This window comes from Canis lupus, chromosome 13 (assembly GCF_048164855.1).
Source record: "Canis lupus baileyi chromosome 13, mCanLup2.hap1, whole genome shotgun sequence".
Taxonomy (NCBI): Eukaryota; Metazoa; Chordata; class Mammalia; order Carnivora; family Canidae; genus Canis; species Canis lupus.
This window is the reverse complement of record NC_132850.1, coordinates 41703106-41719423: the sequence shown is the minus strand read 5'-3', so window position 1 is coordinate 41719423 and position 16318 is coordinate 41703106. Positions and strand designations below refer to the sequence as shown.

Genomic DNA, 16318 nt, shown 5'->3' with positions numbered 1-16318 from the left:
TGGGGCCCACTACTGAAAAAAAAAAAAAAAACCCTAGATGCTCTAGGATTCTTCTTCCACATTTAGTCCTTTATTTAACTAGGTCGTGGCCAAGCTAAGTCAGGACTGCTCCTGACAGATAATCCTTGAGGCAGTCTATTTCACACATTTATATACGCTTCACTGTGCTTGCCTGAAAAGCCCATACAAGCCCTACCTGCAGCCCCTTTTCTTTCTAGTAACTACCCACTTCTTTTAAGATTCATCCAGGGTTAAATTAAAGAGGCAGCCATCCATCAAACTCAAACTAATTCTTCACCATATTGCCAAGGCAAACATAGGGTATCCTCAGTATCTTCAGCTTTGAAATGGGGGACAAGAAAGTTGAAGAAATATGGTTTTTAAAAATATTTTCAGGGATCCCTGGGTGGCGCAGCGGTTTACCGCCTGCCTTTGGCCTGGGGCGCGATCTTGGAGACCCGGGATCGAATCCCACGTCAGGCTCCCGGTGCATGGAGCCTGCTTCTCCCTCTGCCTATGTCTCTGCCTCTCTCTCTCTCTCTCTCTCTCTGTGACTATCATAAATAAATAAAAATTTTAAAAAAAGAACATTTAAAAACATAAAATAAAAATATTTTCATTAACTTTCACCAATCTATGAAAAAAAGGAGTAAATTACTTTAAGCCTATTTTGTATTAATATCTTCACTATCAAAATACAAATTCAAATTCCATCCAGATTATATGCGTTGGGTAAAAATGTATGAACCAAAATATCTAAATATAAATTTAAAAAAAATTTATTTATTCAGAGAGAGAGAGAGAGGCAGAGACACAGGCAGAGGGAGAAGCAGGGACCATGCGGAGAGCCCGATGTGGGACTCGATCCTCTGTCTCCAGGATCACGCCCTGGGCTGCAGGCGGCGCTAAACCACTGAGCCACCCAGGCTGCCCTCTAACTATAAATTTAAGTTGTAGTTATATGAATGTGTGTATCATTCCAACTCTGTGGAGGACAGGCATCAATGATGCTTGATAATAAAGGGACACTATTGGAATGCCCAGGTGGCTCAGTGGTTGAGTATCTGTCCTTGACTCAGGGCATGATCCCAGGGGTCCTGGGATCCAGTTCCGCATCGGGCTACTCTTGGGGAGCCTGCTTCTCCCTCTGCCTCTTCCTCTCTCTCTTTCTCTCCCTCTGTGTGTCTCTCATGAATAAATAAATAAAATCTTTTTAAAAAAATAAACCAACACTATCCATGTGAGTATAAGAATATTCAGGGTCCGTTTTATATTTATAAAGTCTGGAGATTAAAGAAATTTTAGGCACTTTCCTTTAAAAATCAGGAGCTGAATAGCAAAGAAAAAGAATAAATTCCTCCTATATCCAGCAATATTGATGAACTCCATAAATATATTGTGGGAAACAAAAGCAGATGCAAAAGAACACAAACTGTATAATTCCATTCATATGATATTCAAGAAGGTGGGCTTTGAAAGGGAGTGAGAGAACCCTGTGAGATGCTGAAAGTGTTCTGTGTCTTCATATAGATGACAGTTAAGTGGGGATACAGAAGTCTGTACAGGTTAGATATAATTAATGTTGCTACAGTAATGCACTTTACATACTTTATATATGTGTGCCCAATCAACCAATAAATTGCTCTTCAGCAATTTAAAGTATTAGGTAAATCTTGGTTAAATATTAATAGAACTTATTAATTTACAAATACTGATAGAATTGAAGTTTCATGACAGAAGGAACCATGTCTGTTTCACTTAGCACTGGACACCTTCTCACTGGAGAAGAGTTTAACGGAGTCATTCAGCCAGATGACAGTGACGAGATGGAGGTGGGATACCATATCCCAGGAAATGAAGGACCATGAAGAGTCTAACAAGTCTCTCTTCCCTGTCCTCAGATGGTGGCAGGGAGCAACACCTTGTTTGAATTAGGGTACATGCCACACAACATATGGAGGGTTTAGTCTTTGAGCAGTTGGAATGAACATGTCTTTATAAGGACTGACTTGCTTGTGAAAATGGCCTGTGGTCAGGCCACTTTGGGTAAAAGGCAGAGCCCAGATTTCCACCCAAGAGAAACCTACTCTCTAGAAAATACAAAAAAAAAAAAAAAAATTGAGACTGACCAGGGGCTTTTGGGGCAATTGTCAAGATGAACCCCTCAAGCTGGCATTGGGTATAGGAGGGACTATGGAGAGAAGTAAAATGTTAATGGAATTTTATCAAGTTGTTGGCTGAATATGTGGTAAAACCTCTTTACCACTTCCTCTTTGCATTAAGTGAAATTTATGTTGTTTATTTACAGAACATATTTCTTTGTAGGAAAATGAGTGTAAATGCTGGGTCCTACTCTTAAGGTTTGCACTGATTGAAACTGTCTTAGTCCCTTTGGGCTGCTGTAACAGAAAACCATAAACTGGGTATCTTATAAACAGAAATTTATTTCTCACAGTTCAGGAAGCTGGGAAGTCCAAGATCAAGGTGCCAGCACATTCAGTGTCTGGTAAGAGCCTGCTTCCTAGTTCATAGGAGGCCGTCTTGTGTTCTCAAAAGGCAAAAGGGGTGAGGAAGCTCTGGGCCTCTTTCTACAAGGCACTAAGCCCATTTGTGAGAGCTCCATCCAATGACCTAACTACCTTCCAAAGATCTCGCCTCCAAATACGAGGGCACAAAAGTTCAGTCTATACCAGAAGCCCAGACTACATGTGCAGATGGCCAATAACATTGCCTTCATTTAGTCTGCCATATTTTTAAGAATCTCTGAGGGGGAAAGAGATCAGGAGGACACAAAGAAAAAGGGAAATGATGCAAATCAAATAGGGTAGGCTCCAGGAACTCTTGGCCTGAACTGAAGATGGCCCATGTAGTTAAACTCTCCTGTGTCACGGTAATACTGATGGAATATGTATGAACCTGCCAAGCAGGAAGTAAGAAACAGAGTTTCTTTGTTCATTCCTGATGGAATATTGAGAATAAACCATTGCTTTCAAGTTCTGGTTCCTCTCCGGATTTATTTGCTAGTCTCTATCCTTTATAAAAAAAAAAATTTTTTTTTTCTTTTTCTCCAATTGTTTCAGCCTGGTCTTAAGCTGGGCTAGTTCAAGGCAAAAGGAGGTCCTGTTCTGAAGTTGGGCGAGAAATAACAAGGCAAGAGCACCTTCTTGTGGCTCAGTGGCAGGATAGCAAGAAATGTTAACTCCAGGATCTACCCTAGGGGAGAAATGCCAGGAAATGATTGGTGGGTAGTGTAAGCTTTGGAGTTCTATTAAGGTAGGTGGCACTTTCCTTAGATCATTTCTTTAATGCCATACAGTTACAGACCATGAGGTCAGAAGTGCAGAGAAAATACAGTTTTTAAAGCCATGAATGTATTATAGCACTAAGACTATCATATGCAATTATTTTGTTGTCAATAAGCCATCAGATATATTAGAGTGATTTGTTTTGTTTTGTTTTGCCTAAGTGTGTGACAGGAAAACAATGTTTAAATTGATATAGGTCATCATCTTTACTAGCATTGTTGATCTAGAAGTGTTGCATAAACAATAGTAAGAGCTAGGACATTATTCTATACTTTCAAATTGGGTCTCGAACATTTAAAAGTTTTTCACTGGCAGATTTTTTCACCATCTGTATAGATTACAATCTATTTAATAAAAGATAGAAACAATGAAATTAATTGTTTTGCCTTCTCCAGAATTTAAGAGAAAAATCCTGAAATTGGTCCTGATTTCTGATGCCAGGAAATCAGGAAATGTAAGAGAATATTTAGCAATCAGAGTGGCTTATCTCATGGTAATTGGCATATGTGCAATTATAATTTGCATTCCAGTTACTGAAGCTGAGAAAGCCTTGCTCAGGTTGAACATACGGTGAGTAGAAGATCTCTTTTTCTAAGAAATAAGATGGAGAGAGTCTTTGGAGAATGGCCTCACTGAACTGGTAAGTTAGCTTTCTCCGGATTTTGGTGATTTCCCCAGTTCTTCCATAATTCCTCAGTGCTCTGGCCATTTTCTGGTAAGTCATGGTCTTCCGGTTGCCTTTTCTTTTCCCCCAAAGTTGGGCAAGTTTTTCTTTGTTTTTTGACACAAACTGAAAGATGCCTTTGGTTTTATCTACCCACTGAATACAAGATGCCATCTCAGGATTGCACAGGGATTCATGAAGGTATTCGAATAGTCGGAGCTTCTTCCTGCCTAAAATGGAGAAAAACAACGTCAGACTTCACTGTGGCTACGCATAAAGAACATCCTCAGGAAGGGTTTGTTGAGTGACTACAAAATTCAAAGCTGCATTGGGACTTGAAAGTCAAAGGTCTGTTTGGCCTATTGAAGTTTTTTTTTTTTTAATAAATTTATTTTTTATTGGTGTTCAATTTGCCAACATATAGAAGAACACCCAGTGCTCATCCCATCAAGTGCCCCCCTCAGTGCCTGTCACCCAGTCACCCCCACCCCCCGCCCTCCTCCCCTTCCACCACCTCTTGTTTGTTTCCCAGAGTTAGGAGTCTCTCATGTTCTGTCTCCCTTTCTGATATTTCCCACTCATTTTTCTCCTTTCCCCTTTATTCCCTTTCACTATTTTTTATATTCCCCAAATGAATGAGACCATATAATGTTTGTCCTTCTCCAACTGACTAATTTCACTCAGCATAATACCCTCCAGTTCCATCCACATTGAAGCAAATGGTGGGTATTTGTCGTTTCTGATGGCTGAGTAATATTCCACTGTATACATAAACCACAGCTTCTTTATTCATTCATCTTTCAATGGACACTGAGACTCCTTCCAGTTTGGCTATTGTGGACATTGCTGCTATAAACATCGGGGTGCAGGTGTCCCGGCATTTCATTGCATCTGTATCTTTGGGGTAAATCCCCAGCAGTGCAATTGCTAGGTCATAGGACAGATCTATTTTCAATTGGACCTTTGTTAGAGATGTTGTAAAAATTTTTGTACTGTCCTTCCCTGAAGAAGGAAGCCTAAAACCTTTATCTGGATCTCCCATCTATCTGTCAGGTGGTCTCTCTTCACAATTAAATCTTGACTACTAGTTTTATGTTCTATGTCGGAACAATAAAACTGAGCAAAAAAATAAAAAATAAAAAAATAAAATAAAAAAACAAAAAAAACAAAAAAGAAAAAATAAAACTGAGCAAAATGAACTGCAAAGCTTAGTGGTTTTAAATAAAGAGAAGCCTCACACTTCTTTCTGATAAGAAAGCAAATCATTTGAAAGGGCTTTATTCAAATGAGTTAAGTCAAATGAGGTAAGGAATGTGAATGTATTTTGTAAGATGCAAAATAGTATTCAAATATAAGGTAATATTAGTGAAAATAATAACAAAGACAGGTAAACAACAACAACTGTAGGTCTACATTATGTGAAAAATAAAGATTAGAAAACACTGGAGTGGAAAAAGCCAAAACATCTTCATGACATTTTGACATAATTTATGAGCAATGACAATGGGCATTGTGACATTTTTCATTGCTGTGAAATAAAATGATACTACCAGAGTTTTTTTCTCGTTAGAAATACAGCCCTTTATATTTCAGAATGTCTAGACAGAAAACTTTAGGAAGATTTGCCATTTTGATTTTTGTTCAGTTGATTGGATGTCAGTGGACAACAGCCCAATTTGTGACTTGGCATTGGCCTGTAAATATGATGCCTTACCAGATCTGTCAGTAGCTAACACATCCATGGCCAAATTCCCTTTTTCCTTAGAGAGAGTGGAATAGTGGATTCTCAAAATGCTTTGAATAGTCTCTGGAGAGTAATACTCTTGCATCAGTCATCATTCATCCCAAAACCTCAGAGGTTTTTAAGATTATCTTTTTGCCTTATATTATCTTGAATTTACAAATTGAGAAATGGAAGGGACTTACCAAAAAAAAAAAAAAAAACACATTATAAATTAAAGTCATAGTCTTAAACAAACACTGTCTCTTATCCCGTGGTCGAATCAATGATAATGGATCCTCACCTCTTAAAATTTACTTTCAATTTTGAAAAAAAAATTGTTAATTTTTATTAAAAGGGATTATGTGCTCAGAGTAAAAGATTCAAACAGAAGCACAAAGTGAAAGTAAAATTCCAGTCTATTCTGCTACATATTTTTTAAAATTAAAAATTTTTTTTTTGCATATGAACATATGCATATCTTTTAAAAATACCAGTGATATCATATTATTTTGCACTTTTTTTCCACTAAGACACATAAATTAAATCAGAGGACCAACACAGAAATTAGCTATAGATGGTAAAATACCCAACTGTTGACAACGGTTACTTCTGAGACATAGTATAGGAAGAAAGAAGAACACTTACACTTATTCCTTGTGTATTTCTGAATCCTTTGAATTTTTAATAATGTGCATTATTACTTTTAAGTTATGGAATTAAAAAGGTTTAAAACAAAAAATGTACTTTAGAGTTCTTTCTTTATCAATACATAAGATATGCTTTCATGTGTTTTAATAGCTATGTGTTCTGTTCTATGCATGTACTAGTTTTCTCTAGATAAAGAATCCCCAAATTTTGAATTTCATTCTGTTTCAAATGTATCCTTTTTTCAGATAGAAGATGAAACTTTAAGAACAGAAAATGGTGGATGATATATGTCCCATGCTGGCAAAGCTTCACAACATAAAACATCAATGAAAAGATAGAGACTTTACATCCTGGAGTGAGTCTGTATATTTAGAACTTTGTTCTAGGATACAGTATTCTAGGATGCAGAATATCAGAACAAAACTAGTTTTCAAAAAAAAAATTGGAAAAAATTTAGAAAGTATGATGAAGTATCATTTTAAAAATTTCACTATAAAATTATGATGCACCTTACACATCTCTGTACCTTATACAGACTAGGTAAGTTCCATTCTTTTACTACAACAACATTGCAAGGAATATCCTAATGTATATAGGGTACACACACACACACACCCCTTATGGTATCTTGAGAAATTATCCAGTGATAGGCTACGAGCATAATGTCTTACATGGGCTTTCTCACTTAATTTTCACAGCAATCTTACAGTGTTTGTACAATTATCATTATTTGTTCTTTGAATGAGGACACTGTGGTACAAAAGGTTAAGTGATTTTCCCAGGCTCACACAACTCACCCAGAGTTTACACTCAATCACTCAGTTACATAGTCTTTAAGAGTCAAAAGATATTAACATTTACATTTTTGATCCTTATTGCCAAATTGCCTTAAAAAACTTTGTGCCAAGTTACACAAGGGAGTCCTCCAAGAGCACATATACACGTGTGTGGCCCACAAGGTAGCCATCAGAGGCTACTATCCTGCTTTATCACTTTACTCATCTGTTAGGTGAGATCATCATCATCTTAAATTTATGAAATCGACATTTCAAATTTATGAAATATTGAATAGTTATGGGACTTTATTTGCTGAAAACTTAATAGAGAAGACAACTTCTATACCAAGGCTGTCACAATTAGAATAAGATTGCTAGGGATCCCTGAGTGGCGCAGTGGTTTGGCGCCTGCCTTTGGCCCAGGGCGCGATCCTGGAGACCCGGGATCGAATCCCACATGGGGCTCCCGGTGCATGGAGCCTACTTCTCCCTCTGCCTATGTCTCTGCCTCTCTCTCTGTGACTATCATAAATAAATAAAAATTTTAAAAAAAAGATTGCTAAAACTACTTTTGGAAAAGTTCCCCTTTCTATACCCTCAAATATATACACATTATCTTGAGTACAGATTTATTTGACTGGAGTGACACTTTGTAGCTTCACAACATTTCTATGAAGCAATAGGAAGGCTTCCCCAAGATGAACGGCTTAGAGTGGTTCAATCTGTCAGAGGTAAATTTTTCTTAATCTCAATATGAGAATATTTTGCAAATGCTGTTCTACAGTCAGATATGAAATACCTTTAAGGCTGCTTTGAAGAAGATTTAGTTCTTTTATCTATAAAAGGAGTAATGGATCCACATACCTTTTCCTCCCTTTTGATGGAGAACAGCAGGTTGTACCAGCTGGTTTTCGGGGATGTTTGGCAGAGACTGATGAATATTTCCTTCAAAATAGAGGTCTGCAGCACTGTTCTATATAAATAATGCAGCAGGATGTTAAGTGGGACTTTTCCTGTGGCCCCCAATTGATGGCTAAAGTCAAAAGCTGAGAACAAAAGGAGTGCTAAGCATCTCCCAAATTCTAAAAAGCACAATCCTCAACTGCAGCCAGATATCTCCCAGGGCACACAACTAGCCTCACACCCACATAAAGAGAAGACCAAGGAATGGAAGGTACTCTGGCTTTATGAAGACTTTCATATCATCCCTTCCCTGTGAGAAAGAAGACGGGGATGCTTCCTTCTTCTCCATAAAAACCCCCAGTGAGAAAGAAAATTTAAAGAATTATTAGTACAAAATTGAAGTGCCAGCAGAAAGAGGAAGATGGGCTTCTGTTCCTCTGTTGGATGCCCATCTGAGCAAGAGGAGACATGAGGAGAAAGATGGTAGCCAAGGGAGGGTAGAGCCAAGAGAGGGGGAGGAGGAAGCAGCCTGAGCTGTTACCATTGCATAGAGCAAGGATTCGTGGGTCTCTATGGATTAATTCAACAAAGGTGGACTTGAACCATCTTACCATACCCCATATAAGAGGACTTCCCAGAGGCCAAGGAGTCCCCAACCACAAGAGGCTGTGATACAGACTGAGAAGTATGAACTGAAGGAGAAGCAGGGTTGCCAGATTTAGCAAATGAAAATATTTGGCATGCTGTATTTTACCGGCAACCCTAACTGGAAGTAGAAGAGGTTAAGCTGGAACAAACTCCCTCTTCAAAGAAATGTCTTGTGGAGAGGCCCTAACAGAACAATTTAGAGGGTCAGGAAAAGGACATTTGACATAGCACAGTTGAAGGTAATGACTGAAAAAAAAGAAAGAAAGAAAGAAAGAAAGAAAGAAAGAAAGAAAGAAAGAAAGAAAGAAGAAAGAAAGAAAGAAAGAAAGAAAGAAAGAGAGGAAGAAAAGCCATTTCATATTTACTCTGCACCACGTTAAGACAGGTGGCAATAAGAAAGCAATATGGATGGTGCAGTCCAATAACCATCCAACTCTTGGTTTTGGCTCAGGTAGTAATCACAGGTTCATGGGATTGAGCCCTATGTCAGGCTCTGCGCTCAGCACAGAATCTGCTTGAGTTTCTCTCTCCCTTGTCCTTTGCCCCTCCCCCCACTCACTCGCTCTCAAATAAATAAATAAATCTTTCTTTAAAAAAGAAAACAATAAAAAGGACACATTAATAGAAAGATAGATGGCAGGGACACTTCGTTTGCAAGGAGTTATAACACTATCCCCGAGAGTTGGTCCAAGACAGGTGTAGCTAGCTCTGAGCTTGAGAAAGGAAACATCAGGTTAAGACAAGACTGTAGGTAAAGCCAATGCGGGGGAAGTTTGGGCTTTGCCCTATGGCTTATAGGAAAACCATCCTTTTTTGCAATTTTCAAGATAGATGAGAAGCAGTAATGAGAGAACCCTAAAAACACATCTTCATAGAGGACATTCTATGATGCTGGGCAATGACAAAGGGCAATTTCCTTCTTGACAGCATTGCTGGGAATCACCCATGCTGATGGTCAAGTCCACACCACTGGTCTGTGAGTGCTTGCACAGTCCCTGCTGTTGCTAAGCTGGGTTTCAGCTAGCAAAGACCAAGCGGAAGGCAGATGTGAGTAGGGAATTTGCCTGTTACTGGGAGATGGCCTTCTGGTACATGTACTCACTATTACTGTTCTCCAATTATAGACAGGTTCCTCTGTAGGCAGCACACCATAGCAGTTAGAATTTCCTCTGACATGAGAGCAGTGGTTGATGAAAGCCAGGTAATTTTTGTAATCTAATTTAAAAACAGAAACTGCAAAAGTCAAAGTTTATAATTGCATGTGTGCATGCATGCAATGTGTATGTATGTTTGTGTATGCATACATGCTCATGTATGTGGTTGCTCCATCATGTGTTCTCCACTACTTTGCATTTTTCTACATTTATTGCATCATGCTGGTATCACAGGCCTCTTACATATCCCATTTCCCTTACTGGAGCACAGATTTCTTGCAAGCAGAGATCCCATGATTTCTTTTGTCTGGGAACTGCACGCAGTGCCCTGTATAAATGCAATATGCAAGATACTTGCATTTCACCTACACTGTCTTCCCATAGTCTATAGGGCAATAGGTGAGGAATGATAAGAATATTTATTCTTAAAAGAAAAGAATATTTATTCTTCTGAGTAGAATATCTCTTTTATGGAGGAAGGCCTAGAAGATCAATAAGAATTAACTGAAAAGCCCGTTCTGAGCAGTTAAAATTATCTATTAGATAAATATCAACCAGACATGCTTAAAAGCAAATTTTAGGTGCTAGTATTCCTATGTGAAATGCCATTCTCTGTTTCTTTGCATTTTCATATGTGACACTTTAAATTTGCATAGGCTAGGTAGCCCTGGAAGATTTTTGCCTTTGTTAGAATCAGTCCTAGATGCACTAATAAAAATGGTCTTCCCTTTTCTGATAATCATTCTTATGTCTGTGTAACCAAGAAGACTTCTGGTGTATCTGTGAGAGAAGGGCACTGACATCTTTACCTGGGGAGTACTGAAGATCTCCGGTTGAATGTTGCCTCAGTACCTCAAAAGCATCTTCAAAGGCTTGTCCCAGCTTGTCTTGTTCAACACAGGACTGCTAGAACAATAGGAGAACCCTCAAGTTATGAAATTATTGATTGAACTTAATTTCTCTGACATACATGAGGGTTTCTCACCCATAGCAGTATTGACCTGTGAGGTTGGTTAAGTATTTGCTGTGGGGAGTCTGTCATGCGCTGTAGGGTATCTACCAGCATCCCTTGTCTCTACCCACTGGATACCAGCAGCAGCTCTGACCATCGAAAATGTCTCAGACATCACCAAATATATCTCAGGGGACAAAAATGAACCCTGATTGAGATCCACTGCTCTATAATATGTAGTATCTAGAGAACAGGATTAATTCTATAGTATTTAACATTCTTGTGAAACTTTACTAAGGAGTTGTAATAGCAGGAGACTGGGAAAAGGGATCAAGGAAATAGCTTTAATGAAACAGAATCTGAATCGCTGCTTAAAATGGAATGCTCCTGATTTCAAAAGCATGTCTCCAAGACTAAAATTAAACTTTTTTTTAAGATTTTATTTATTTATTTGAGACAGAAAGGGAGAGAGAGAGAGCACATGAACAGGGAGAGCTAACGGGAGAGGGAGGAAGAATCTGAAGTAGACACCATACTGAGTATGGAGACCCATGTGGTGCTTGATCCCACCTCCGTCAGATCATGACCAGAGCTGAAACCAAGAGTCCAACCCTTAACTGACTGAGCTACCTAGGTGCCCCCAAATTAAACTGTTTTGCAAACCATTTCATACCCTTATAATCTGATCCATATATTTTATTTTCAAAAGAGGATACTCATCCTTCAAAGAGGATGTTCATCCTCCAAGTCATCCAAAGATTTTAAAATGCCAACTTACCATGCTTCATTAATATATATATATTGACAATTCTGAAAAAGATTAATAAAACAAAATTAATGGTGTATTTAATTTCCTCTGAATTAAAAGATATAATTTCTGAAAATAACTCTTATGAACCAAAAAGTACCATCTGAAGTCTCTTTAATGAGTACACATTTTTCTTCTTAAAAAATTCCCTACAAACTATTTTTTGCTTTTTTATTATTACAAAACTGTTTTGGATGTTAAAATAGCTAGAGCCAATTACCTAAATTGCCTAACTTATAAGAGAATATAAACATAACTTGGGAGAATATTTCAAAATTCTTTTAAGAGAGTGCCTGGCTGGCTGAGTCAGTAGATCATGTGATTCTTGACCTTGGGGTTGTGAGGTTAAGCTCCAGGTTGAGTGTAAAGATTACTTACAAATAAAATCTTTAAAAAAATGTGAAAATTCTGAAAATCAGAATCCTTTTTACCTTAGCATAACTCTCCATTTATAATGGTGATTTTTTTTCCTCCATCTTTCTGGTGTCAGCCTACTAATAATCTGGTGAATAGGCGTTTTCTCTCTTGAAATGTGAATCTACATTACAAATAAAATTTACCCTGTAAAATCCATCCGTTGACTTTCTAAAATCCTAGGATAGAAACCCTGGTCTACTTTCTTATCCCTGTAAATTAGATTTCGCTTTAAATAAACAATGATCACACAGACCCACGTTAAATGTTTTTTCCTAAAAAAAGATTTAAGTCCTACAGAACTAAAAACAAACAAATCTACATAAGAAAGCGCATGTGGTTGGTCCAACATTGCTTACCATTTTATTTAGCACAAGCAACTCTGTTTACACAAGTTAAGATTTACTGTGTAAGCACAGTGAGCTTACTCATTAACACTGCAGAATACAAAGAGATGATATAATCCAACACCCGATATTATTATACATATCCATCAATATAATAATTACATCAAGTAATATGTCGAACATTGAAATTCTGTTCTGCTCTTTGAAATCACAATATCATGTCAGTTACAAGAAAACATGAGAAAAAAATCCCTAAAAAAGGTAACTGTGTGAGATGATGGAAGTGTTAAGTAATCTTACTGTGGTTATCATTTCATAATATATTCGTATGTCAAATCATCACATTTTTTCACAATTTTATATGTCAAATTATATCTCAAAAAAGCTAGAAGACAGCTTTCTAATGTGAGAGATGTTGAACAATTTAGCAAAAACTTAAAAAAAAAAAAAAAAAGAAAACCCATAAGTCATTGTCTGAGCTATGGTCCCTAATGAATATTATAAGTATTATGTATTTTCTAAAAGTCGTGTCAATGACTTTCAATTATGCCTCAACTCACAAGCACCGAAGCAAATATGAGTATTGTACTTTGAATCAAATACATAAATGACTTTGACTAAAATACTCCACAAAATTATCACAACTGTCACAACTGTTAAAAAGTAGCAAACCCAAAGGGAAGAAAAAAGCTCAAAAATGTTATTGATTACTTGAATCACTTAATATTCTTGTATCTGAACAGTCAACGAAAAACATTCTTTAGGCCAAAGGAGAAAATTATCACAGGGTATTTTGAAAAACAGAAGCTAAACACTTACCAGGAAGACACTTCAACCCTTCACGAAGATGTTTCATTAATATCAGAATCGTTAAGACAGAACTGTCAAGAACTCACTGGCAGAGTTGCATTAAATAGCTGTTTTTAAGGAAGTGCTACAAAAGGGGATTTTTTTTAAAAGATACAGTGTCCTCATGATTTCTATTTCATGATACAACCAATAGATACCACGGGCTATTATTTTGAAGAGACACATAAAAGTTTATATCCCATGGGCCAGAAGCATCCAGAACAATCCCCATGAATCCCCCACCCAGCACAAACTGCAATGCCTCTTGCCTCCTACTGCCCACCGGGAAACTCTGACCTACACAATTCTCATCTTTTTTTTTTATTCCTGGTTTCCACCACCCAGCCCCCACCCCTAATTCTAGACCCTATGTTGCCTTTCTCGCTCTGGACTTCCCTAATGGGTCTCTTTCCTCTCAAACAACTTCACTCATCCTGACCACCTTAGTTAGAGATCTCAAAGGCGTAGGCTCTTATCCTGGCATTTGAGGCTCCTCATTCCAATCTTAGCCTTATTTACCACCACTCGTTTAGGAGAAGGAAATAGAGTCCATGCTATGGTCTTCCGTCTGTCCTTAAGTCTTTCCTCCATACCTAAATCTAGTAGAGGCTCCCAAACAGTCAGGAATGGTCTGTGCACGGTGATCGTGATACACCTGAAGCTGCTGATCTGTAGAGAGGCTTGGTTCTCTTACTTAGCTAGAAGTTCTACTGGAGATGGGTTTTGGTAGTTCTGATGGAAATCACGAGGCGCTCCCTCCACCCATAATGTGGCTTTCCCAGTCCCTTCATCTGCCCAGTTACCCGTTCCATTTTACCTGTCCATCGGAGTCTGAACTAGCGTCCACATGTACCAGGCAGAAATAACTTTCCCTTCTGGAACACGTCTCTGTCCCAACCTCACCTAACCACAACCGTCTACCATTTTAAGAGATGTCACATTTCGCCAGGGGGAAATCCACCTAAGAATTTTTTGTAAACCTTTTGGGTGGGGAGAGAGATTTTCTGTTTTGCATTGTTGGAATCTGAGCTCACCTTTGATATGGGACTATTGTTCTAGACTATTTACTTTTTTGACCCAATTTGTTATGCAAATGTAAACACATCCCCTCTTCTGAAATGTAGATGTTATAGTAACTAGTGTATAAAACTGTAATCACTAATGTTGATGAGGTTATCTCTACCATTGCCAAGTCTACGCCCTCTGCTTTGTTCCATTTGATTAATTTATTTAACAAGTATGTATTTCTGAGCTTTTTTTCTCTCCTGGACACTATCCAGCGTCCAGGGACTATAGCCCTGAACAAAGTATAATGAAGAGAAATGATATTTTTTTTGAAATGATATTTTTTTAAAGCAAACTAAACAAGTGTTAAATAATGAGGACCAAGAAAATGATAAGAGAAAGGTGATAGAGAGTATGCAGTTGTGATGAATGGTCACGAAAGGTCTCTGAGGAGAGAATGTGTGTGAGCTGAAATCTAGCAACAAGAAAGAGTGAGCAAAAGAAATGCAGGGATGCAAAGATCCAGGGAAGTACCTCCTGGCAGAGGAAACAAGGTATTAAAGACCCTTAGATAGAAATGAGTATGGTGTAGTCAAGGCAAAAGAAGAAAGCCATGGGAGCTCAACAAAGTGAGCCTGGGGGCTGAGAGAAAGGATCCAGATCAACTACACAAGCCAGAAGAACCAAAAAATATATCAAAAGAATCTAAAAACATTGCACATGACAGTAGTTGGCCTGCTTAGCTCCATTTTACAGATGAGCAATCTACACTGAGGCTCAAAAAGGCTTCATGATTTTTCCTAAGGTCCATTGCTGGTGAGAGACAGTTTGCGTTGGTTCTAGATTTGGACCCAGGTAACTTCACGAGCACACTTTCAACGGCCACTCTGGGCCCTGTGTCTGCAGTTTAGGTTCCATTTGACCAGGCTTCTTGGTTTTCATGGAAGGCTCCATAGCACCCAGCAGATACTCACAGGGGTGCAAGCTTGATACAAATTTGGAATGAATGGAAAAAGTAAGTGAACTTTCTAAGCCACTATTTTCCCAACTGGTGTCTCCAAAGTTTTATTCTGCAAAATATTAATAAATGGATGTTGAAAAAGAACTGAGTGGTAGTGAGATTCGCTGTTTAGAGCTTCTTTAGCCAGACTTAGTTTATAGAGTATATGACTCTTGATCATGGGGTTGTGAGTTTCAAGCCCCACATTGTGGGATAGATTATACTTAAAAAAATCTGGGGTGCTGGGTGGCTTAGTTGGTTAAGCTTTTGGTTTCAGCTCACGTCATGATCTCAGGATCATGAGATTGAGCTCCATGTGGGACTCTGGGCTCAGTGTAGAGTCTGCTTGACATTCCCCCTCTCCCTCTTACTAAAAGAGATAAGTAAAATAAATCTTGAAAAGGAAATCTTTAAGAACTTCTTCAACCAAAGCAATGAGCACATTGATATTTTTTTTTTTTTTTTTTTTTTTTTTTTTTTTTTTGGACACAGCCCAATATTAAAGAAGAGAAAACAGAAACAGAGTTTTGGGTCTTTGTAGGGCTGAGATGTAAAAGCACTTTCAGCAACTTGAAAAGATGATGCACGTCCTTTTTGCATTTTAGATGGCAAGGCTTCTATTCCTTGAGAGTCTACTGAAAGCTGGGAGTTCTGTCCCCAGGAGATTGCTTTCAGCACACATTGTCAGGCAACTCTTCAAGTAGGGCCAACAGACTTCAGTTTAGGAACTCCTGCTATAGTGTATTTTCAAAACCTTCTTATATAAGGTCTAAGTACTGCTTCTGAAGACATGTGTACCCAATAAACACACATACACAGAACATCTTTATTGAGGCGGACAGCAACGGTTCCCTGAACACCAGAAGTGAGCTGAGAAACAGGAGCTCAAAAGAGAGGATTCCTGATCGATGAAACCTCTTTTGCAGAAGTTCATTGTCCTGTGGTAACTGAGATTATTTTAGAGAATCTTAAGCAAGAGATGTTCTGAATTCTAATCATATGGTGCCAGGCTTCAGGTAGAAGACTGCATTTTCTGAGAAAAAAGAGCTTTATATATATATATTTGTTTGTTTAGTTTTGGGAGAGTATGTGTGTGCTTGTGAGTGGGGTGGAGGGGGGCAG

The 16318-nt window shown here is 38.2% G+C and overlaps 1 protein-coding gene across 5 annotated transcripts; it reads right to left on the bottom strand.

Annotated features, from left to right (window-relative positions):
* Positions 1–2424: 2424 nt before the first annotated feature.
* Positions 2425–13262, bottom strand: SPIC (Spi-C transcription factor). Of its 5 annotated transcripts, none has more exons than XM_072773301.1 (6): positions 13162–13262; positions 11552–11583; positions 10631–10727; positions 9770–9900; positions 7981–8089; positions 2425–4199 (listed from the first exon to the last, which is right to left on the bottom strand). In XM_072773301.1, the coding sequence occupies exons 2-6, from the start codon at positions 11552–11554 to the stop codon at positions 3772–3774; spliced, it is 768 nt and encodes a 255-aa protein (XP_072629402.1). In that variant the 5' UTR covers positions 11555–11583; positions 13162–13262; the 3' UTR covers positions 2425–3771. The 5 variants fall into 5 exon arrangements, with proteins under 5 accessions (XP_072629402.1, XP_072629405.1, XP_072629404.1 ...); XM_072773304.1 differs by having other exon boundaries at positions 9770–9882; XM_072773303.1 differs by having other exon boundaries at positions 10631–10724; positions 13162–13261.
* Positions 13263–16318: the final 3056 nt, after the last annotated feature.

Bases quoted from the DNA above. Each gene is read 5' to 3' on its own strand.
- SPIC (XM_072773301.1), bottom strand. The intron at 8,090-9,769 runs GTGAGTACATGT...TTATTTATATAG, and splicing joins ATAATTGGAGAACAGTAATA to AACAGTGCTGCAGACCTCTA. The intron at 4,200-7,980 runs GTATGTGGATCC...TCTCCATTTTAG, and splicing joins CCATCAAAAGGGAGGAAAAG to GCAGGAAGAAGCTCCGACTA.